The sequence below is a fragment of the Cyrtonyx montezumae genome, unplaced genomic scaffold, assembly GCF_038088225.1.
Source record: "Cyrtonyx montezumae isolate F1298 unplaced genomic scaffold, pur_monq_1.0 scaffold_8, whole genome shotgun sequence".
Lineage (NCBI taxonomy): Eukaryota > Metazoa > Chordata > Aves > Galliformes > Odontophoridae > Cyrtonyx > Cyrtonyx montezumae.
The window spans coordinates 52219652-52243591 of record NW_027072089.1 but is presented as its reverse complement, the minus strand read 5'-3'; the positions used below and the strand labels follow the sequence as shown (position 1 = coordinate 52243591).

Sequence of the window (23940 nt, the reverse complement as noted above, 5' to 3'; positions counted from 1 at the left end):
CCCCTAAGAAGTCAGCAATTATGGCACATCAGCTATTTAGAGAGGCTATGGGCTGGGTAGCAAAACCTTTCTGTAATGCATATCACTATTTCCTGTCAGTATTCAGTCTCCCACGGCCCTTTCTTTAGGTCAGTGGCCCTGTTGTCTCGATGATTTTGCTCCAGCTCATTTCATGCAGGGCTTGGAAGGCAAGATGGATAAGAATATACAGAGAGCACTAGATAGCTTGTATGCTGTGATTTTCCACCTTGTTAAAGATTCTTACTCTAGGCACTTGGGACTCAGGCTTGAATGAGAGGACCAACCAGTTTGATAGCTGTGAGTTGGCAGTAGCACTTGGATGCCTTTGCAAGTACAGAGAGGAAGGAGCCTGGGCATCTGGGAGACTGATATTGGACTGGGTATCTGTACAGCGATACTTCAGAGACAGGTAGGCACCAAAGCAGCTTCAAGGATCCAAGCAAGCATACTTACTACAGTTAGTGACTCATGTCCATACAGAAAGTGTTCAGCTTCTGATTCAGTCTTTTATTATTTTAAACTCTTAATTAAATCTCTTTGAACCTGCAGGTGCAACAACATAGTGATACTTACTTGTTTTCTTTTATTTGTCACAGGCTTTCATTTACGGAAAAATTTTAGGCAGGCGATTGAAGTACTAGAGGTATTTCAGAGGATTTCAATATATTTTTGGAAACTGTAACCAGCTTTGGACATTTTCTGCTTATAGGCCTGGGACTCTCATTTTGTCATCTGAAAAGATGAATCAAAATCAATTTTTCTGGTAAATGATCATAGTATAGTTACACATTTTAAAGTAGATCCCCGGTGAAGGACTGGGCAACTTCTATTCCTATTTTACTGGTTGATTTAAAATTGATTATGTGTTTGTGTGTATATTATATTCTAATTTGATTGAACAATTTCTTATGGAATAGTATTGTTGTTTCTTTTTTATTTATTTATTTTCATTTTTCAGTAAGTTAAATTTGTTAATAGTCAAATGAAAAATATTAAGGAAAAGATATTTGGTATTACTAAAACAGTTTTGAGATAAGTCCTTTTTATGAGTAATGAAAAAAATATTAAGCATTGGAATATATTTGCATAGCTGACAAAAAAAATAGCTAAACATTTACAGGTTTCAGATAAGAGGACATTAACTATTATGTTCACTTATTAATAAATCAATTGTAACAATTTCAACCACTGCTGGCTCAGATTCTTTACTTTGCTATCATTTCCATGAAATTATATCACCATACATGTGGTAAAGTTATGCTTACTAAGTTGTTTCATGGTAAGAGGCTGTTTTGTTGTACAGTTTTTTAAAGAACTGACTAGAATCCAGGCAGTTATCCCAAACACCAAACTTCAATCATTCTGTTGTTTTTTTATTTTTTAATCAATTAATTGTTCTTGTTTGTTATCCTTTCTTTGTTTTCCTTTTCTTCTTCTTTTTTTTTTTTTAATTTTTAATTCCATATTAGTGTAATTTCATCTGGAGAGATTGTAGTGGTATCTCATGGATTTATTCTTCAGAGTGAAAGGCATAAGAAGGATAAGAGACAATTATCACAAATGCTCATTCTTGTTTTAGTAGAGGAAATTTGAATCCTTTTCTCCTATTTGCAAGTTGATGTTCTCATCACTGAGTAAGCAGGGAGAGTAGACTTGCAGTTGTTTTGTATTCTTGTATTAAGTATGTCTGGGATGTAAATAAATCAAAATATGTAAATATTTTCTGTTCACAGAAACTCTTGGAAGACCTCAAATGCTTTTCAGAACTTTTGGGGAAGGAAGGAGTAAAGGAACAAGCTGAGAAATTGTCTGTGTGCTTTCACATAAATATGCACAAAGTATAAATAAATTCTCTAATTTTTAGATTCAACTTTAATGTCCGTTTCAAAAACATTAATGCAGATCCTCTGTTTCTTTTACAGTTCACTGGAAAAAGTTGGCAACCATTTATTACACTGTGATCTCCACTTGGAGGTAGTGTACTCAGACTTTCTGGAAGCTGGGATTTTTGCTTATATTATAATAAAAATGTCCACCAGAGGTTTAATGAAAAGAGTTTAAATTCAGCTTGAGTCCAATGTTCTTCACTGTTATCCTATGGGTGTCTGAAGGTGTCTAGCCACTAGGCGCTGAGATTTATGGGAAATGAGAATAGCCAAAAACAATGGCTTATGCTGAAATGTGTTCAAAATCATCCTGGTCTTAAAATATTTCCGGGACATCCCAAGTTGTGAGATGTTGAGAGTTCTAGCTACCGGTGAAGTACCAAGATCTCTCCTTCCCTTCAGCCACAGGACTCTCCCTAATATTGCTGGAAGTGAAAATGAATCATTTATGAGCATCAGTAGACACATGGGTGGGGCCTCTTTGTAAACTGGTATTTTGTTGATGCAATATGTGTGACAGCCTTTTAGTTGTGAATATAAATGTTACTGAGAGGAAATTAGGTTGGTTCACACAGGAGATCAGCCAGACCTTGCAGAGCTTCTTGCTGAGGAGCAGGTACCTCCGTTAGTGCTGTGCTTCAGATACCAGTACATGTAGAAGGAAAATGGAAGGTGAGTGCTTCAAAACTTTTCTATCACTTGACTCAAGACTGAGAACGGAAATAATTCAACAGTCAGCCATAGGTACATAAGAAAAAGTGTGCCTACTTCTGGGTGGAATCAAGCCAAGAAAATACTTCTATGGTTCAGATGTTTTTATTTGTGAACTTAGAAAGAAAAGAGCAACTTTTGGGAAAAGAAGAAAAAAAAAGAGAAAGGAAAAAAAAACTTTTTCCAAGAATAAAAACTTTTTTTTTTTTTTAAGGAAAAAGTCATGGAGAAAGACTAGTGAAACAGACATCTCTGAGGATAAGAGCATGAAAAAGAGTATATTTTACGACCAGCACAGAATAAAAAGTTTTAGTTTCCATGACTTTTGTGCTAGGAGCAACTATTTCACAATGTTTACCTGAAGTATGATTTTTGTCATGAATGCCAAATGTGAATTGATAGAGAAAACCGGGTGACTGGTACTAAGGGTAGGGTTTCTATCATAGAATGGAAACCCATAGAAGATGTGAAACTGATTAGCCTTTAGTATTTTCTTTGAGCTGACTTTGCTAAAGAAGTCTCCTTTGTGATCCATTCTTGATAATTAACTCTGATAGGTAAACTGTGGGCTGACTTTAGACAACAACCTTGGGAAATTTGTAATATCTCAGCTCCCTGATGTTCCAGTTTAGCTGGATTCATGAGTCAATGAAATGTAGTTGTCTTGTTTTATAAAATCCTCCAGAGGGTGGGTGAGGATCTATTAGGTTCATTCAGTCAGCATTCATGACCACAGGAATTCATCAGGTGTGCTGTAAGCACTTCTAATCTTTTTTGTTCAACCAGAACACTTTGCTAATGAGGCAACACTCATTAAGATACAAGATTTTCAGTGATTCTGTTATGCTTTCTTGTTCAGCAGGTATGATATACCCACACACCATAATGACGCAATGCTTTTCCCTGCGGGTTTTGTTGTTTGGATTTTTTCTGGAGCTTTCTTTTTTTTTTATTATTTGTTTTGGATAGTGTGCATGCTTTAATTTGGGTAATGCCTATATCGCTTTCTCAGTTGATATTTGCTGAAGAGCTAAGTGACTAATTCACTATCAAAGTCAGTGGTGAATGAAATATTTAATGATTTTGTTTCAAGGAAAAAAATTATTTTTTTTCTCCCCCAGACCTTCCTTCCACAGTTCAATTATTATTTACTTCAGGATATGATGCTGACAAATCCCACTGGATTGTGTTAGAAGTGCCCATGTCCCACAGGCTTAGGTTTAAGTCTTCTTGTTTGTGAATACACTCTTTATCCCATGTGGGAAAAACGAGTTTCCCCTACAAAAGAACAGTTTGACTTAGTGCCAGTTTAGCTAGACAAGTCAGTTTGGTTGTTATGCAAGTTTAGGAGACCAAACTTTACCTTTCAGAATTAAAATAATATCCAAGCCTTTGTAGTTCAGTGATCTCAGTTTCCAAAACTGCTGAGAATTTTTGGCTCCCCTTGTCTCCAATTACACTGAAGCATTTTTGGAAATAACATATTCTATGTAAATAAGTAAAAATGAGTGCTGCCACCCATCCTTTGGGCACCAAATCATAATTACCTCTGGGAAATGACTGATATCCAGACAGAATGCCTGAGGTGGGTGATACAAGATTTTTGTCAAGGCAGTCATAGCTTTTGAGATAGACTGTCATCAATTTTTAATCACCATAATTTGTGAATATCTCCTTCTCCATTCGTTTCCTCAAAGATTTCTCAGTTTGGATAATAAAATGGGTATATCTAAACTTTTTATGATTTGGAGAAACATAGATACATACAGAAATGCATGCCTATTCAAACTTTTTTGCAACACGGGGGGTGACATCTATTCATATTTTTTCATAACTGATTTGGAGGGCCATTTAATCTTTCAAAAACAGTTCTGATTTTCATTTATTCAATTTTCTTTATTGTTTTAATATTTGTATAAATGACAACTCTCAACTGATGGCAAGCAAAAGTTTGCTGTTTAGCTGTGGTTGAAATGTAACTACTTCAGAAGACAAGACATCGTCTTTTAGTGAGACTATTACAATACAAAACCAATCTTCTGAGTAGAGATACTAACAGTGTCCTTTGACATTAGTTATTTATAAAGCACAGAGGTGCTATAGGAAAGAAGTGAAACTTGTAGCACAGCTTTATAAATCAAAGCATTATACAAGTTTCTACCTGCAAGCTAAGGAAGCGGTGAACTTGTAAGGACACTTTTATGAATGTATATCTCATTATATAGTTTTGCAGTGTTGCTAAAGTTTGAACAAAACCTTTGCTGTGCTTTCTTTTTTTTTTTTTCTTTTTCTTTTTTTTAATTATGAAAGATATTATCTCTTCCATCTTTATCTCCTGTTTCACACAATCTTGACCTCACCCTTTGATAAGGTCATCATCAGATCACCTCACTTAACAGTTTTTTCCCTTACGTTTCTTTCTCCATCTTGCAGTCATTGAACTTGGAGATGTTGACTTGAACTGCCCTTCCAACTGCCAAATTCATAACACCCATTTCTTTGGAACTGACAGACAGATAATAAGAAGGGGGCAAGCCTTCAACTTTTATGCTAGTTTCCATAATCGGGAATGGGATGACTCCGTGGATCAGGCTACTTTCACTGTGGAGACAGGTAGTCACTTCAAAAATCTCTATAATTTTTCTCAGTAATTTTCTGCTAAGTAATATTTAACGTGGTTTTCAGTGATAAATACTATCTGCTCATTTATATTCTGTGTGAACAGACTGCTGTCCTCTAGCTCAGTCAGTGCTTTTGCCATGTAAAGTTTTCTCACTCCGTATGAAAGTGACAAGTGAAAAAGAAATCCACTGTTGGCAGTTTTGCATTGCAAAAGATTGCTAAACAAATTACTAGCCTTTTACATATGTTTTGTTTACTTTGATTGAAGTTGTGTTTATTTTCCTGAAAAAGGCCTCAGACCCTGCGAGTCAAATGAGACAAAATGCACCTTCCCAATGGGTAGATGTTTAGATCAAACCTGCTGGAGTGCCTCCTACAAAACTCATCAGCCAAAATGTATCAACATCAGCGTCTTTCCTCCCTCCAATGCCTGCATTGGCCGTTATATTCTCAATATGCAAATCACTTCTTGTGGTCACACGTATCAGCGATGTCTTGGAGATTTTTATGTCCTTTTTAACCCTTGGTGTGCAGGTGAGAACTCCCATGATACTGAGGTAGTTTCAAGACAAGTGTTAGTGCTGAGTAAAAATGTTGAAAATATGAATTACTTAGGTGATAAATAAGGGATAGAGTCACAGAAAGCATAGGAAACAGAACAATTTACTTGGTTGTGTTTTGTTTTTCTCTCCTGCATGTTCAAAGATATCTCAAGACAGTGTTTTGATCTAGCTTATTAGTGGCAGCAATGATGTAGTATAGTATTATTTTGTCCAAGTTTCCAATAGCTTGGCAGGAAAAGAAGCAATATGTACAAAGTAAAAGAAAGGAAGTTCCACCAGGAAACTCCTGTTTCCTGTGTACTGAAGTACTGACATAGATTGCACAGAGAGATTGTGAAGTCTGCCTCCTTAGTGATATTTGAAAGCCACCTGGACGTGGTTTTAGGTAACCTTGTCAAGCAGAGGGTTGCTCCAGATGATCTCCAGAGGTCCATTGCAACCTCATCCATTCTGTGATTCTCTGAATTCTGTGATATCATCACAGAATAATACAATACTAATACATATGAAATAAGTCCAGTTTGAGTGGCAGCTAACTGTGGAATTTGTAGAACCTTGCCAAAATAATTACATAGCAAATATTCACATTGTCCATTGATTTGATCAGAATTACATATCCAACTCTAACTGTACAGTGCTTGACTCCTTGAACTACTTAGTATGAAGAAAATTTGCAAGTCTGTAATGTGGGTGAGAGTGAGACCTAATAAAGGGAAAATAAAGAAGTAAATACAAATGAATTAAATGTTTTAAAGTGTATGCTTAAAATAAATAGGAAAATAAATAAGTTCCAGAGAAGCATATACAGAAGAGCTAAAAAAGAACCTATTGCCTGATAGCTCTTGCATCTTTTGCAGATGACCCTGTATACCTAGATAATCAGGCCCAAAGAGAAGAATATATTCTCAATGAACATGGCATACTGTATGAAGGAGTACATAAGCATATTACCTCTAGACCATGGCACTTTGGACAGGTATGCTTTTTAAGATTTGTTCAGAAGCAGCCATCCATATCTGTACAAACGAAGTGATACCTATATCTTTTCAGATATATACCCTATATTGTGTGCAAAATGTTGTTAGGATGAATCCAGAATACACAAGTGGAACAAAACCTTTAAGAATGTTTCTGTAGTCCAAACAACTGTGAGAAATTTTTTCTGTATCACAGAATGAGAAAAAATGCAGAATGCCTTGGAAAAAGAGAAGCAAAAAATTGAAAGTATGAATGCAAAATGATTCCACTAGTTAAATGTAAGCAAAAATAGTATGATTTTTAAAAGAGATTGTGTTTGATAGTCCTTCAAGCAGACAGAAAAAAAAAATCATGAAAATGATCCAGCATGGAGCTGGATTTGGTTTTAAAAAATGATGCTGGAGAGGACAAAGCCTGCAATATTGACCAGAAAGATCACTTTTCAATGTTGGAATACCATGTCTATTTTACTTGCTTTTTTTTACAGTTTGAAGATGGGATTCTGGATATCTGCTTGAAGATTTTAGACATGGGTGCCAGTTATCATCATGGTTCTGATAGAGACCATTGTTGGCGCAATGATCCTGTGCATGTCAGCATGGTGGTAAACCACATGGTAAGAACAGATAAGATGACATTTCATTTTCTTATAGAAAGATAGATTGCACCATAATCTAACACAGTAAGGAAAACCCTTTCATTGTGTTCAGATGTGCAGGGAATATTAACTTGTAACACTGATCTTTCATACTTCTGTGAGATGCTCAGGGTGTGAAGAGATGGACAGATGTTTGAAAAGATTGTTTTTCTTTTCTCTCTCTAGATAAGCAGCCACATCACTAACAGTATCATGAAGATTCCAGAAAACAATGATTACCTGAAGGGCACAAAACCATTTTCCTGGAATGGAAGTGTCCCTATTCTTCAGCAGTGGTACAATGGTAGATGCAGACCTGTCAGATATGGGTACTGTGGGTCTCTTGCTTCAGTAATGTGCACAGGTATATTTCAGTGTGCTTTTACCTATCTATCTAAAAATGAGAGAAATAAAACTGGGATCAGAAAAGTTTGAACCTAAAAACTACTGCAAGCATATTACTCATAAGTGTTTCAGTAGAAATTGAGTATTTATCCTCCTTTGATACAGAATGGCTGTCTTTATAGTGTTTATAACCAACCTGCTGCTTTCCTATAAACTGTGAAGATAAAAAAAATGATACTGTCTTTTCTTGGACCCTTATGCAAAGTAACTCTCACTACCACATCTTTGATTAAAACACAGAGCAAATACAGGTTCATGGAAGCAAAAATGTATCCTTCAAAGAGGTTTGAGGGATGACTAAAAACACAAATTATGAACAAGAATAAGACCTCTAGCACTGCCTCCTATGAAACATCAAAGCAGTAAGCCACAGTCTTTTTATTCTATAAAGGAGGACATAACAGTGAACTATATGATTAAGATGAAAAAATTCTATTTGCTTACTGAACCCATTTCTTCAATTAAGAAAATTAGGCTGATGCTCTATAGATAAATATATAAATGCTATACTCTGTTTGCCACAGGTATGGAAATTTTGAATAGGTGTTTTATTAATGCAGGATCAGGAATTATTTCTGAATTTACAGCAGACTTCTGTTTTTGTTTGTTTGGTTGGTTGGTTGGTTGGTTGGTTTTATTTTCTTTTTATTTTATTTTAATCTGGTAACAAGCCATCCCTTCCTGGTAGTCTCTTTTCAAATTACTCGTCAAACACTAAAAAGAAGTTTTGAAAACAGAATCACTACTAATCAAATATTACATCCTATACATTTTGTTTATATTAAGGCAAAGTAGAATATAGGAGAATCGTTTATGAAATAAATAAAGAGCATTACTATTTATAATGACTTATGAAGACTTTTTTCCTTACAGTGATGAGATGTTTGGGAATTCCAAGCCGTGTTGTCACAAATTTTTGTTTTCCTTGCTCAAATGAGAATCCTCTTGGTGTCAATGAGATTTTTGACAGTACAGGAAAAAACCTCTGTGGCAAGGACAAGTTATGGTAAGTAAGAAATAAAAATAAACTCCTTTGGTTTTGTCAAAAACTAAATGATAGGAAGACTAGTGTAAATTTAGCAGTTCAGAGTATCTGTTTCTCTGATGTGTCATAGCCGATCATTTCCTATCAATGCATTTCAAAAGAATAATTACTGAAGAGGCAGGCAGTCAGCTCAACCTTTCAAAAAATAAAAAATGGAAAAACACTTGAAAGTTGATGCTACCTGCTTATACTCACAGTTGAAACAAGAAGCCATCTCTCTTAGTAGCTGCAAAAATACAAAGTAGATCATAAAATGGAAATTGTTATAGTTAGTCACAGTTATGATTTCAGTTGTCTTTCTGAGGTTTCTTATTATGAATTGCTACATTCTTGTTAATGTTTTGATTCATGTTCATATAACTATGACATTATCATTTAACACAACAGAATTTCTTTTCACCCTTGGCCTGCATGTTCATGGTTTAACTGCAGTAGAATTTTGCTACTATCCGAGTCTCATCCGTAAGAGCTTTCAATGTTTTGGGTTTTTGGTGTTTTGGGTTTTTGTTTTTTTTTTTTTTGACCTTTCCTACATGAAAAAGATAAGATCAAACCAAAATGCCAAAGCAGTGAGGATCCCACTTTAGCAGTTAAGTCTTAAGGGTTTATTCTTTGTTAATCTATTAAAAAGCCTAGGACAATGTGCTTTTTCTCTAAAGAATCAGGCAGAAAACAATAGGAAAATAGACTATTTAGACTAAGGAACCGTGCTGGTACATTATAAAAAGAAAAAAAGAAAAAGAAAAAAAGGAAAAGAGCTATAAATAGATTGTTTCACAAGGAGATCTGCCAGTACACATTTTTATTATTGGGTATATATATAAAAAAAAAAACAACTACTGTCCCCCAATGTCCTTAATAGTGATAAGGCAGAACTAGTAAGTTGCTTAAAAGATTCTTTCTGATATTGTTTTTCCTTCCTACTGAAAATAATGACCATAGAGATGTTTTTAATCCTATGTTCCTACATTCTACAGGCGGTACCACTGCTGGAATGAATCTTGGATGGCTCGCAGAGACCTAAATCAATGCTGTGGTGATTGGCAGTGTCTGGATCCAACACCTTTGGAAACAGGCAGAGGTAACTGAAAGTTTGCTATAATTGTCAGCTTTTCATCAGATTATATTTCTGAGTTTTTGCTCATATTACATCCTATTAAAATATTTTTATTTGCTGGCTTAGGTTCAGCCTGCAGTGGTCCTACTTGGGTTCGAAGCATCAGAGAAGGAGACCTGGACTTGGACTATGATGGTCATTACATGTTTTCTCGTCTAAACTCAAACTATGCTGGATGGCTTTCTCAAAACAATGCCAAAAAAACAAAAGTTTTTTGTGACATTTGGCCATGTGGACAAAAACTAATCACCAAGAGTGTTGGCAGTGAGAAATTTGATGATATCACTGGGAATTACAAGTATGAACTAGGTATGATAAAAGGTCATTAATGTGGTTAGAGTTGTTTAAAATGCTAATCAAATAACATTATTAATGTAATTTGTACTGTGTTAAAATGAGTAGGGCTATCTAAAACATTTTATTTATTTACTTAGTGAGATAGAAGATTTCTTTCTCTTCATATAAGATCTAAGCATATTTAGATGAATAAAACAAAACAAATAGCAATTGCTTCCATTTAATCCCATCTTGTGCACATGCTTTGATCTCACCTGTATTCTAGTTTTGAATATTAGTGGATTTTAGATAATCTAAAAGACTTAAATTCTTTTAAAACCAGGATTAACTTCTTCCTTGTTTCCTCTTGCACTACCACTATCAGGAAATACACTCATACTAAATTCATGTATGGTAATGGTATCCTACTGTTACTGTTTTTAGTCCACCAATTACTGATTTTCATTTTCCAGTGGTAGAGTTCAACCAGCAAAATTGCTAACAGGAATGAAGAGCAGATTAGATATGATTGTAAAAGTGCAAGTTCAATTTTATGAGAAAGGAACAAGAAACCACACTTGATAATGTCCTTATTAGAATGGCATATTTCACTTTTTGAGGCAGATGGCAGCATTTCATACTTACACTAGCACTTACAAAGAGATATCCTTTGAATTTTGCACTCTGCATTTTGAGAATTACCTTGCCATTTTGGAATGTGGTGAATGGAAGTACAATACATTTTATGAGTTTTTTTCTGAAATATTTATGTAGACCATACCAAAAATAATGCCTAATATTTATTTATGTGGAAACTACAACAGATACAAAGAGCACAATAACACTGTTTGACAGAACAAGTCCTCACTTGCTTTTCAACATATCCACCATCATTAGCTATTAATTGTCACCTGCAATGAACAAGGCCCCACACGCCACACTTGTAAAAATATGGCTATCTGGAATGTGGTTTGACTTTCACATCACTGTCGCCACTGTTGAAACATGCTCCCACCACCTCATTGTGCACATATCCACTGTCTGGTCTCTGTAAACACTGAATATCAATGGGTGCCATTTTTTCCACAGTAAGGAATTCAGTGACACACCTTTGCTTCATATGCAGTCCATTTCAGACACAATTTTCTCAGACTGCCCATCTGCTGCCATCTGTCAAAAGGTAACAAAATAGGACAGGATATTGGTGGGAAGGTTCAACTTCTACTGCCATGCCACCAACATCTGCCTCTGACACTGTGGGTTAAAATCATTAAATAAGAGACATTACTTTTGGAGCAGTCTTCAGTACTTCTGTGAATTCAGACTGCTGCATTTTGTGATTTCATTTTCTATTGCATTTTTGAATATGCCAGACCACTAAATTATGTTTCAGGAAAGAGGAGGAATATATTTAATTGTATTTATTCTTCAGGTAGATACGGCTTCCAGTAGACTCATTATCATATATCTCCTTCAACAGGTTCTGTGAAAAGCAAAGAAGCCTACTACCGGGCTTACAGAAGAATTCACCCTGGATACTGCAATGCTTCCAACTGCCATATAGACAGAGAGTTGTCATCTCTGAAAAACCCATTTTTGAGTGATAGCGGTATTAACACGAGGCTAAAGATGGCTAACTGCCCAATGTATGGTGAAGATGTCCAACTGCACTGGTTGCTTGAAAATTTGCGTAATGAACCCAAAAACCTGAAGTTTAATTTGTGTGCACAGATAATTACATACAATGGTTGCCCAATGGATCAATTTTGGAAAGATAATGTGACTGTTGCATTAGGTCCAAGAGAAGGTAAGAAGCTGGATTTGTCTACTTGTTCTTCTGTCTTCTCTTTTGTGGAGACAGATAGCTTCTTTTGAGGTTTAGTGGAGATTTTTAACACTGGTGAAATGAAATTAGTATGATGTAAAATATTGAAAGCCAAATTGTCTTTAGAGCAATCAATTATGGATCGCTGCTACATAAAGAGTAACAAGTTAATTGTAGCCTTTGACTAATTTCTCAAGATTGAAAGATACTGATGATCATTCAAAAATGTCTTAAGTTCAAATCTAGATTCTCTATTAAACACAAAAATGAAGTTGTTGTGTTTATAATAAAAAAGGTTTATCATAAATGGGAGATTGGATCTTGATCACATTTGAGGCCACTTCCAACCCAAGGCATTCTAGGATTTTATGATTATAAAAGCAATTGATTTCCTTTGGCCAGAAGATATTAGCCAGAGTAAAATGTGTACTTTGAGCACTGAATTGATTATTTCCAGACATACCGGATCCTGGGTGTGCAAAGTTATGTCACAGCATAAACAATTGTTTCAACAGTTAGCTCTTTTTTCCACTATGAAAAAAGACAGATTTACTTAAGTCACTTATCACTTATCGTTATAAGAAGATTTGTTCCCAGTATTTATATTCTCCTTTATCAACCTTTAATTTGCCTACGTTCCAATTATTACTTTAGGAATTACACTGGAATTAAAGTTTCAAAATTTAAATAAATATTTAGGTCTGATTTCAAAAATGCTGCAAGAACTTAGTTTTTAATTAAACTATTGTCATTGCCAGTTAAACTTCATGAGAAAGGAAAGTAGAAGTAGTAGCCAAATTGATATAATAATAATAACAATCTTTTTCTGCAGTGAAAAAAATTCCACTGTGTGTATCATACAGTCAATATGGACCTTACCTCAATGATCATAACATTATGAAAGTGGTTGCTGTCTCAGATCCAGACTGTGGAGAAGTTCTGATGGTGAGCAGGGATATCGTGATCAACAGGCCACCTGTTATTGTTAAGGTAAAGAACTTTAAATGTGAGCTTTGTGACTTAAAGGAACATTTAGGGATTTTTACTGTCCACTTCCTAGGTATAATGTAGAAAAATCTGGAATTTCTTTGTGTTTTTTTTTTTTGGTTGTTTTTTTTTTTTGGCAGGATCACTGTGATTTAAAATTAACTTACAGTGATGCTTAGTGAAAAAAGGGAGAATAATCTCTCCTTTTATTCACATTTATTTAACTCAATGCTATTTTTTTTAAGATTAAAAATACATATACATATACATCTTTTTTTTCTTTTAACTAGCTATTGAGCCAGCCCAGGCTGAAAGTACCATGTACAGCAGAGATCTCCTTCTGCAATCCTCTCCAGGAAGATATGAAGAACTGCATAATGACTTTAGAAGGCTGTGGTTTATTCAAAGAACCAATGACCATTGAGTAAGATAATCAATTATTTAAACTGGGGTAATATTAAGAGTTGACTGAGGTCTGTTAGGTCAGCAGATTTTTGAGGAAAAAGACAGTTCTTATATTTTTTGTGTGTAGGACCAGAACAGGATTACTACTTTGAGACTCCATTAGAAACCTCACTCCTCTTGAAACTAATGGAGATTTTAGAATTGGCAATATATACTGCTGCTTCACTTTACCTACAGTTTAATCTGTGCAAGTTAAAAATTTCTATATGAAAGGGAATGTATTATTTTCTTCATAAGCAATTTTAGCTATGCACCCCAGCCCTTTTAATACCACTGTGTTTATAAAGGACTCCACTAAATACTCACAAACTCATATCACATACATAAAGAATTAGAAAAAGACAGTGAAAAATATCAATGTGCATTCTAAGCTCATAACATGTTAATCACAGGAAACTGCAAATTTCAAGTATGCTATAACATCCTAGGAAATGGAGCTGTTCATTAATATGCATTGCTCTTCTTCATGACAAGGACAACTGACAGAAGTATGACTTTTTTCAAGGGGAAGCAATCAGGAATTCTTCTCACTGAATTATAATGAACTCAGTGCCACAGAGCTCCCTGATCCAGCTTAGATGACTGGAAATGGGAAGGACCAAAAATATATTTGAATTAGAAAGGTACTATGCTTTTGAAGAATTTAAGAAACATACTTATTCCCAGAGAGTCTCATGAATGTGCTTACAGCTTCAGAACAGGCTATGGGAGTTTTTCATGGGTAGAAGTAACCAATCCCATTTTGAGACAGAAGGAAATGGCTATGGCTCTATTCAGAATGATTTTGGGGGAACAAGGCAAGAACAGCAAACTGGTCATAGCAAATGATTGCTAATAATGTTAGGTTATCTTCAAGTGCTTCTGGTCTCTGAGCTTCCTAGGACCCTAACTCTTATCCTCCTGTTGGTGCAGTTTGGGAACGCTGGCTTCCAATCAGCAGGCACGGACCATTGTGGAGTTCACACCATACAGGTTGGGCAGCCACCGGCTCCTTGCTAACCTTGGATGCCACAAGTTTGCCTACTGCAAAGGATGTGCCAAGGCCGAAGTGTGTAATCACGTGGGGCAGAACGGCTCCCTGCCTGTGAGTCAAAACGGGTCGCTGCCAGCCTGTGAGAATGGGTCCCTGCCTGTTAACAGCTCTGGGGTGGCTCCTGCAGGGGACCCTGGGCTCAACTCTACATGTGAATACATATGTATCCCTGTGTGTAACCCAAACTGCAACCCTGGGGGACCGCCCGTGTTCGACTTCGTGTACCTTCCTGCAGGCCATCCCTTATGCAACTCCATCTGCAATCCAGGCTTCAACCCAAACTTCAACGCTTTATTTGACCCTGGGTGTGATCCTGGCTTCCGCGTTATATGTGAGACCGTGCCTCCTGCTACATGTACCCAGATGCCTCCAACCGTGTACAGCTCCATGCCTGTCACAACATCCAACCCTGCAGGCCCCCCTATGCCTCATGTTGTGTTTGAGACAGGGTCTGCTCCTGTACACCAGCCTGGAGGCGGAGGGGGGCCCATGCCTTATTCTGTCTCTGTCCCAGCAAACAATGCGGTGAGTGCCCTGTTGACCCACTTCATGGCCGGCTCCAGTCCTACCACAGCAACCCAGGGGGTTCCCACCCATCTGCCATCACACCCTGTGTGCTCTCCAGTTGCCCACGCGGTCAGCAGTCCCATGCCTCCGCCAGCAGCCATTACAGTGCCTGCAGCCTCCGTCTCTCATGTTGTCTGCGGCTCCACACCCTCTCCCATTGCCCAGCCTCTCTGTGGCTCAATGGCCACTCTACCACCCCAGCCCCTGAGCACCCCAGTAGCCCATGCTGTGTGCTCCCCAGCCCCTTGCCCTGCGGCTTCCCCACTGCCACGTGCTGCACGTAGCTCTACCCCTGCAGGGCTGCACCTGGCAGGCTCCCCAGCCCCCCGCCCTGTGGGACCCCCAGCAGCCCACTCATTGTGCTCCCCAGCCTCCCGTCCTGTGGGACCCCCAGCAGCCCACTCATTGTGCTCCCCTGCCTCCATCTCAGTGGGAGCAACAGGAGTCCGCTCTGCCAGCTCACCTGCCACTTGCCCCGAGGACACATCGGCCACCTGCTTCACATCCCCCCCAACTCCCCAGCCTCTGGCAGCTGCCACTGCCCGCTCCCTCTGCAACCCTGCCTCTCACTCCATCTCCCGGGTTGGTTGCACCCCAGGGTCCCGCTCTGTCTGTGGGCCCCAGTGGGGGCCTTCCTGTAACACCACCACCACCACCACCACCCGCTCAGGCTCCCTGTCTGTGTGGCCTCCAACCTCCCGCTCAACATGGAACCTCACGGGGCGCTCAGGTTACATCCCTTTCTCCCGCGGCTCCTACAACACACTCTCAGGACCTCCCTATAGCTCCTTGTCTCGTTCCTTCAACACCTTGTCCCGATCAGCCTACAACACTCTGCCCCGTTCTACCTCTCCCTCTGCCTATGCCACCTTGCCACGTTCCAGCTCGCGCCCAACTGGCAGCGCTCTGACCCGCTCTGGGGCCCATACCCCTTGGAGCCCCAACAGGAGCACTCTCTCCTACTTCAAACGCAAATATCTGTAACTCAGAGCAACCTGCTGGGGAAGAACCAAAGCAAGTGAACTAAAGCCTGCATGCAGGTGCTTTGACAAAAGGTTAGAAATAGGATGATCGAGAGCTGCCTGCATTGTGCTGAATATTTATCCACGTGGTTGAGATGTGCTGGAAAGCAAGCTGCTAGCCAACAACCAAGAGGTGCATTTGATGCAATGTTCATGTGCTTTGAGATATATTCCAGTGGAACTGACAAATGAACATGCTCTCCCCTGGAACCTTAGTGACAACAGTCACACAGTGCAGCTAATCAGTCTAGATTGCTCGGTCAGGCTCTTTTTTATAAATGATCTGCTTTCATTCTCTTTCTTCTTGATTTCCTGCACTGTGTATTTCTCAGATCTCCCTGGGCTTGAGCGCTCTTAACATATTTGTCTCCCTGCATAAGATACACTTTCCTTAGGGTTCTGCTACCACTGCTCTCTAACAACGGTTAGAGAACCACCTGCTCAACACCCCTTGTCCCCTCCACATGCACTCAAATTTCCTTAGTTTTAAGGTAATGAGAACTGTGGAGGTAATGAAACAACTAAATTGTTGCAAATGAACAAAATTGCTCAAGAAAACAAACAAAAAAGGCAGTTACAGTAAATTTGGTATTACTATTCTAGATACATCACTGGTTCAGTATCAGGAAGAAGAGGCAGAGTAGAAAAGCTCAGTGAATGTTTAACGCCAGTTTATTGGCTTTCACAGCTGTTTTTTGTACAGCACATCCCATTTTTTCCCTCTTATATATTGTATGCCTATATATATATTGTATTCCCATGAACTTTAAGTTCACGGGAAATGCTCTAATTTGAAGCCTATAGTTTCATGATTCGGTACAGCTGGGGAACTTTTGTTGACAGACTGAAATTAGAAGAAGTATCCTTTTTTATCCAACACCTAGCCCTTCCAAGCAAACAGCTGACTGAAAGAAAAGGTTTTAGAACTTCTTGGGTTAATTGGTACTCTTTCAATGCTAACCTTCTCCCACTTATACTATAGTCAAAATAACATCCTGTCATACAAGAACTGTCCCCAAATTTTACCTTTCCTTTGTCTGTTACTCACAAAAGCTTTGGATTTGCTGACACATCTCCTATAACTTCTATGTTTTCCTCTAGTGCTCCATTATTTTTAGTAGCAAGCATTAGTGGGGTTTTGTGGTAAAATAATTTTGCTGGTGCTGCAGAATCTACAGTAATTTAGCTACAGTATCTCAATAGTTCCACTGTAGTTCACACACCTATGCTTTGCGATGAGATTGAACAACCTTCTGGGAATTCTGAAAAGCTGTGGTGTCAGATGCTAGCTATGGATGTACCGGCTGTGGCAATTAGTAATTCTGAGTATGGTAGAGGTCTATGCCTGGAAATTGTAGTGCAGTGGTTACAGTCCTGTGACTTGTTTTTTATGTGGTTTCATAGTTTCTATTGGGTATTTGCTGACAATATATTTCCCTGACAATAAAAATAGAAATTTAGGAAAAAAAATACATATTTGCGTTCGTGGTGTTTGGTTGGTTTTCGTTTTGCTGTTGTTTTTTTGTGTTACGTCTTCAGACTTGGGAGAAAATTTCTCTAGATGCACTTCAGTGTGAAATATTCTTTCCATACTGTGTCCTTTTTCTTCATGTCAAGTCTGATATCGGGGCTGCAAAATAAGTTCTGAAGTTAAGGTAAATTTTTATTTTACCTGAAATACTCATTCTGGTATCTAGAGAAAAATAAAAATAAAAAAACAACAAAACATCTTATGCAAAGATTTCAGCTTTTAGATGCTGCACGATTCTCCCCTTTGCTTTCATGACCTGCAAAACATGCCATCCACAGTAGTGCTAAACTGAGCAAAATAAGGAGTAAGAATTTGTGTTTTTTTCATGCTAATGGTAATTTGCAATTATATCATTAGAGAATATCATTTCACATTTGTTTTCCTAGTCATGTTTTGACTTCATATTTTTCTTATTTCTCTGAAGGAGCATGAATCCATGTGCCAGGAATTCCAAAGATTTGTTCCCAACTCTAAATCACTGGAGTTTTCAATATTTTAAACTTTATTTCCCAACCCTTTTTGCTACACATGCTAAACCAAATTGTTTTTGAAAAAATATAGCAAGTTCACTATAACTAAGGCATAGAAGATAACAGAAATCCTTCAATGTTCAGAATGATTCTAATACTTACAAAATATCTACAAGTATTATCTTTCAATATCCATTATTATCTTACTAATGGACTTTAGTCTGATACAAAACTCAATTTCACTGCTACATTCTCCTCAGGGAGAGAACAAAACAAACAAAATGTACAAAAAACTAAATTAACAGACTTCTGTAATGCAGTGTGCTAGATAAAGCTCTAGTGAATAGGCGGCCAGCTCAAAGATGATCACTATCATCCTCAGATACTGAATACAATAGTAGTTTTTAAATGTTCAGGAGAACATTTCTAACTTTAGGCTCATTTCAGAATGCTTTACTTAAATTCTTGAGCAAAATGTATTAACTTGTTTATAAGCTAGTCAGATGAAAAAAATGCTATTTCCTTTCTCCAGCATTATTGTAGTTGCCCCTTCTGTGTTTTAGGAGTACGGGAATTTATTTTTGCGCAAAACTAAAGTAGGTTTGTAAATCTAGAATTCAATAATTTTTGGTTTTCAATCCTAACATTTCATTACACTTTTATAATTTTTTTTAAATTATTTTTTTAGATGAAAAGTTATGAAGATTTAGCTGCAAGTTAATTGTTTCAAATTCTGTGATTCTGTGTAATTCTGTGATTTGCTGGTGACAAACCATAAAATGCCTGAGTGAAATGTGATTTACTGTTTACTCTTGCATTACTTGCAAGAAAAATATTGAAATTTATAATTCAGTTAACCGATGTCCTACTGAGCGCTAGTTATAGACATAAATAAAATTTGATAGACAAGAAGATTAAATTAGGGAAATAATATATTCATTTTACTTAGTGCTAAAAACAAACAAAATATTTTAGAATATGCCATGAAGTGTATAAAAATATAGAAATGAAAATGCTGATGAGGAAAAGATGTGAGAATATTCAAAATGCAGAAGAAAGTTTTTTAATTTTCTTTTTGTTAAGCAGTAATCTCATGCCACCTTTTGTACATTTCTATTATATTTGAATTTCCAAAGTTCTATATTTTCATATTGCATATGGATAAATGTTTGCATAAGGGAAAACCTATGAATCTGTAAAGGTTTGCCCTTATAGTAGAAAGGAATACTACTGAAACACTTCACAGGTAGCCAAATTCTTTGTTCCTTTTGAAGTTTAAGATGGGAGGAATTACTTCCACATCTTTTCACATTCTTCCTTGTTGAAGCTTTTAAATTCTTTGGTTTTAAGTGGCAAGTTATGTTATGTTACTATTGCACATATAATCTCATTTGAACTATATAACTATCTGGTTCTGTTTCTAACATGGGAATAAGCTGTGCACAGGAGATCTGTGCAGAACTGCTGACAATTCCAAGTTCAAGGATCGAATCCAGTGTACATGTATAGCTGAGCCTTCATTGCAATTCTGTTGCTTTTTTATTGTAATAATTCAGTTTTCTACCACATTCATTTGGATTTTTGATCTACTCATTTGAGTTAAAATAACTGGCTACACCTACAAAACTTTTCAACAAATCTTATTTTTTTTCCCGTTCTCTCCCTGAGAAAAGCTGACTTTGATGGGTCTCAGTAGATTGCATTGGCTCTTTCAGCCATCTGTACTTTTGCATATACTCACTTCCAGACATCACATATCTAAATTACCCATGTCCCTATGACTCGTATTTAGTACAAATTTTCTATCAAGGCTACTTGGTTTGAATAAAGAACATTTACTTTTAAGTATGAATCAGTTACAAAAATGAATAAGATAAAATAATATCTATAAAGCTATGAGTTATCTGGAAAGAAAGCCTTTACTGTGTAAAGAAATGTTATCACTATGCACCATTTCCTTTTCCTCTTCTGTGATTCTGGTGTTCTCTGATTATGAGGTCTGAATATTAAATCCTGAAATTTTATTCATGCTATGACAATATTTCATGTTAACTTTAGACTAATTAGAAATACATAAATATTGATGTTTGAGATAAATATTACCATGAATCCTTGCTGCTTCAATGTATTAAAATACGCCAGCGAACCTAATCTATCATCCACAGCAGTCCCTGAGTCTAGAGCTCAGACAGAGGATATTAACCCCGACCTACAAATACTCTATAATTCTGGCTCAGCTAAATGTAGCCTCTACATCTCCTAATTTTTGCTTATCTTCTAATTTCATTTTGACCTTTTTTGACTTTTCCATTGGAGGTGGAACAATTAGAATAGGTAGAATATGCTCAGATGCAAACATCATCAAAATCACTGCAGCAGTTTTCAGCAGACATTTCAATCTCTAATAGGGAATTCTGTCTTCAGAGCACACACATTATAACAGAGAGAATGCTGAGGTTTTTGTAATGATCTCGTTTCTTTCCTTTAGGTGATCTCAGTTGATTATAAAATAGCATGAGTCATTAGGGGTCCCAACTGAACATTAGCAGAATACTAACACACACATTTCTGCATCACTGATGTAGGCCATTTGCCAAGGACAATCTCAATACAGAAGGAATGATAAACAGGCTTCACTGAGCTATAATCCATAACAACTTTACAGGGAAACTTCACAAAACTAGGTACAGTTGACTCAAATACAAGTAAAAATGAGATGTAGAACGGTTATACAATACACAAGGCAAAAACTAGGCATTAAATGCTCAAAATAAAAATTCTGATTTATTTTTATGTATTCAGCTTAATCCTGAAAAGATCCAAGCTCTGAAGAAGACTCATTATTTCTTTATAAATCTCAAAATGCCTAGATTTGTGTCCCCCTATGTATAGATTTTTATCCCAGCCAGAGTTGGATTGATAAGCCAAATCAAGATTCAGATTCTAGCTATTCACTGAGGTGGTCAGAATATGTATAACAGAAACATAGCTGCAAAATTTTGAAGTGGAGTTTATTGTTTGCATTTTATTTACTATTTAATATTTATCTAAAATTTAACATAAACTTCAAGCTCAGTTCTAAGCTAGATCAAAATTCTAAGAATTATATACATAACCAATTAAATGGTTTATCAACATGTTAAAGGCTTAACTTTCCCTGATTTGTTTTTTTTTTTTTTTAATGTTTTTTTTCATCTGTAAAAGAAGGTTGTTATTTTTTCTCTTCATCTTTACAAGAGGGACAGTCAGACTGACAGTAAACTTCTGTCTGTCTATCTTGGGAGAGCACTTCTGGGGATGAAGGGCACATTCATCTTCAGTAAGCAAAGAATTAAATAGGAAACAACTTCTTGCTGGAGATATTCCAGACATTTCATTGAAAAGTTTAATCTTGTTCTGTTGATTCTTAAAAGAATGGATGCTGCTTCTTCTCTTAAAGAAGTGCATAATCCCCATAGCATAGATTTTTTCACATGCGCTGGCTTGCTAGATGCTTTCTTCTTGTCTCTCTCCAGACTGGTTTATCCATACAGTTCTGGCTACCTGACAGCACTTGTTGGCTCCTATTCTGGGTCACCAACACACTCAATATCCGTGTTGCATCATATACTTGATTTATTTTAGAGGGTGCGATTGAAGCAGGAACTCCTAACCATTAAGAACTACATTATTATGCAAAAGTACTTTAAAAAGTACACAATTGCTTAAGTAGAACTTTCTCAACCCTTCTTGTAGCTACTGTATCTGAATTTTTTTCTATAATTCCCATGCAACGTATTCCTGAGAAGAGTGAGAATTAAGCCTGTTGTATGGGAGCTGTTGAATCATAGCCTGAACCACTGATTGATCACCTGAGGCAAGCACTGAGTCAATTGCAGGAACACAGGTGAAGGCAATTCACTTGTGTGACCAGTGGAGTCTGGCTCCACCTCTCCCAGACCCCATTTAAGGGCTGACCACCACTGGGGATGGCTCTCTTGATGCAGATCCCTCCCCTCTGGAGTTCTGGGCGAGCCTCGACTGACAGTGACAGGTGAGCCTTTCCTTATTTACTGGTTGTCTTTATGCTATCTGTATAACTTATACAAAATATACTGTCCCCCTTCATTATTTTGTGTGGATACTATTCTTTTGGGTTATTCACCCTGCAGTCATATAATTTACTTTTTTATATATTGTTTTGTACTGGGGAAAAAGGTCAGTTTTTTGTTGATTCAAGTGCATAGATTGAGATTACTGAGGTATTCACATAGTACTAAATGAAGTTATAGAAGGAAGGTTGTCCAAATCTGTCACCATGGATTGGTTTATCTAGTGAACATTTTCCTTATAAGCCAGGGCAACTCCAAAATGATGAAATTATTCACCTATCCTTTCATGAAGATAGCAAATATTTTGATGTGACAGGGAGTTTATGACAATGTAGTATGAAAGCAGAGAGGGCTTTTAAGTAAGTTGAAATGTTCATGTAAATATAAATAAATTTTATATGCTTTTGTGATTAGTGTTCTGTCACAAGTAGATTAATTGGTCAGAAACTTTATTTCAAGTCTTAGTATTCATGTTGCTATTTAGCAATCCCAATAGACTAAGGAAGAGAAGTGGATATTGTCTTCCTAGACTTCAGAAAAGTCTTCATAAAGCCCTCAGGGAGAATCACTTGAAGTATGGTCTAGATGAGCATACAGCAAGGTGAAATGAAAACTGGCTGAATGTTTGGGCCCAGACGGTAGTGATCTGTGACACAAAGTCCAGCAGGAGACAAGTAAAGTACCCCAGGGATCAATCCTGTCCTGTTTAACAGCTTCATTAGTGATCCAGATAACGGGCTAGAGTGCACACTAAGGAAATCTGAAGACCATATCATAATGAGGGGAAATGACCAATTAACAAGAGTATTGTGAACCATCCAGTGCTGACAGGTTGGGAAGGTGGGCTGTCTGGAACTTCATGAAGTCCAGCAAGAAGTGCAAAGTCCCACCCTGGTGAGGAATAATCCTAGGCACCAGAGTGTTCTGGGGGACGCCCAGATGGAAAACAACTCTGTAGAAAAAGCCCTGAGTGTCCTAGTGGTCACTAAGTTGAACAGGAGTCAGCAATATGCCTTTCCCACTGAGAGGACTAATGGTATTCTTGGCTGCATTAGGTAAAGTAATAAGATCCTTGACTTCCACTCAGCACTGTTGAGGTCATGTCTGGAGTACTGTGTCCAGTTCTGGGTTCCCTAGTATGTGGTTCTGTGAAGAGGCTGTGTTCCAGCAGATTTAGTTTTTAACATGTTTTGGGTTTAGATACAATATTTACCCCTAACTTGACTAAGTTCTATTACGTGGATGGAAAAATTACTGTGAAAAACGTCTGTTGGGTACTGTCTCTCAGGATGAAACTGCTTGTACATTTAATAGTATTTCCATCTGAATATAATGTAAAATTCAGTAGAAAACTCTAAATATGTATAAAAATTCCTCACAGCAGAAGTCTGTTGTCATTCAGTCAGTGTAGAATAGTAATGTACAGATTGTCATCAGGTTCCTTCGTCTGCAAGGGTCCTGCTACTGGACTCTATATTATGGTGACTTTATGTAGAGAACAGGCAAAATTTATGGATACTTAAAATTATTTGGGGGTCTGTGCTCAAGCAAAAGTGGTAGAATTATCTCAGTTGGAGTGCTAATAACGTAAGTTCTTTTATTTCTTGTGGCTATTTGTTGTTTCAGAAGAGCAAACTCAAATGATTTAAATGAAGTAGAACAGTAGTGCTGGTAGTACTAATGAAAGT

General features: G+C 37.1%; 1 protein-coding gene across 1 annotated transcript; it reads left to right on the top strand.

The window, feature by feature from the left end:
• The first annotated feature begins 2448 nt into the window (after positions 1 to 2448).
• Positions 2449 to 17226, top strand: LOC136059073 (protein-glutamine gamma-glutamyltransferase 5-like). The gene is made up of 13 exons (XM_065752975.1): positions 2449 to 2579; positions 5052 to 5231; positions 5532 to 5774; positions 6661 to 6779; positions 7269 to 7397; positions 7605 to 7782; positions 8697 to 8829; positions 9846 to 9949; positions 10052 to 10294; positions 11742 to 12068; positions 12919 to 13076; positions 13364 to 13497; positions 14451 to 17226. Exons 1-13 carry the CDS (start codon positions 2573 to 2575, stop codon positions 16120 to 16122), a joined length of 3627 nt encoding a protein of 1208 aa, XP_065609047.1. The 5' UTR covers positions 2449 to 2572; the 3' UTR covers positions 16123 to 17226.
• The last annotated feature ends 6714 nt before the right edge of the window (positions 17227 to 23940 follow it).

Excerpts from the sequence above, each read along its gene's own strand:
- LOC136059073 (XM_065752975.1), top strand. Across the intron at positions 8,830-9,845 it reads TGTGGCAAGGACAAGTTATG|GCGGTACCACTGCTGGAATG; the intron begins GTAAGTAAGAAA and ends TACATTCTACAG. Across the intron at positions 10,295-11,741 it reads GAATTACAAGTATGAACTAG|GTTCTGTGAAAAGCAAAGAA; the intron begins GTATGATAAAAG and ends CTCCTTCAACAG.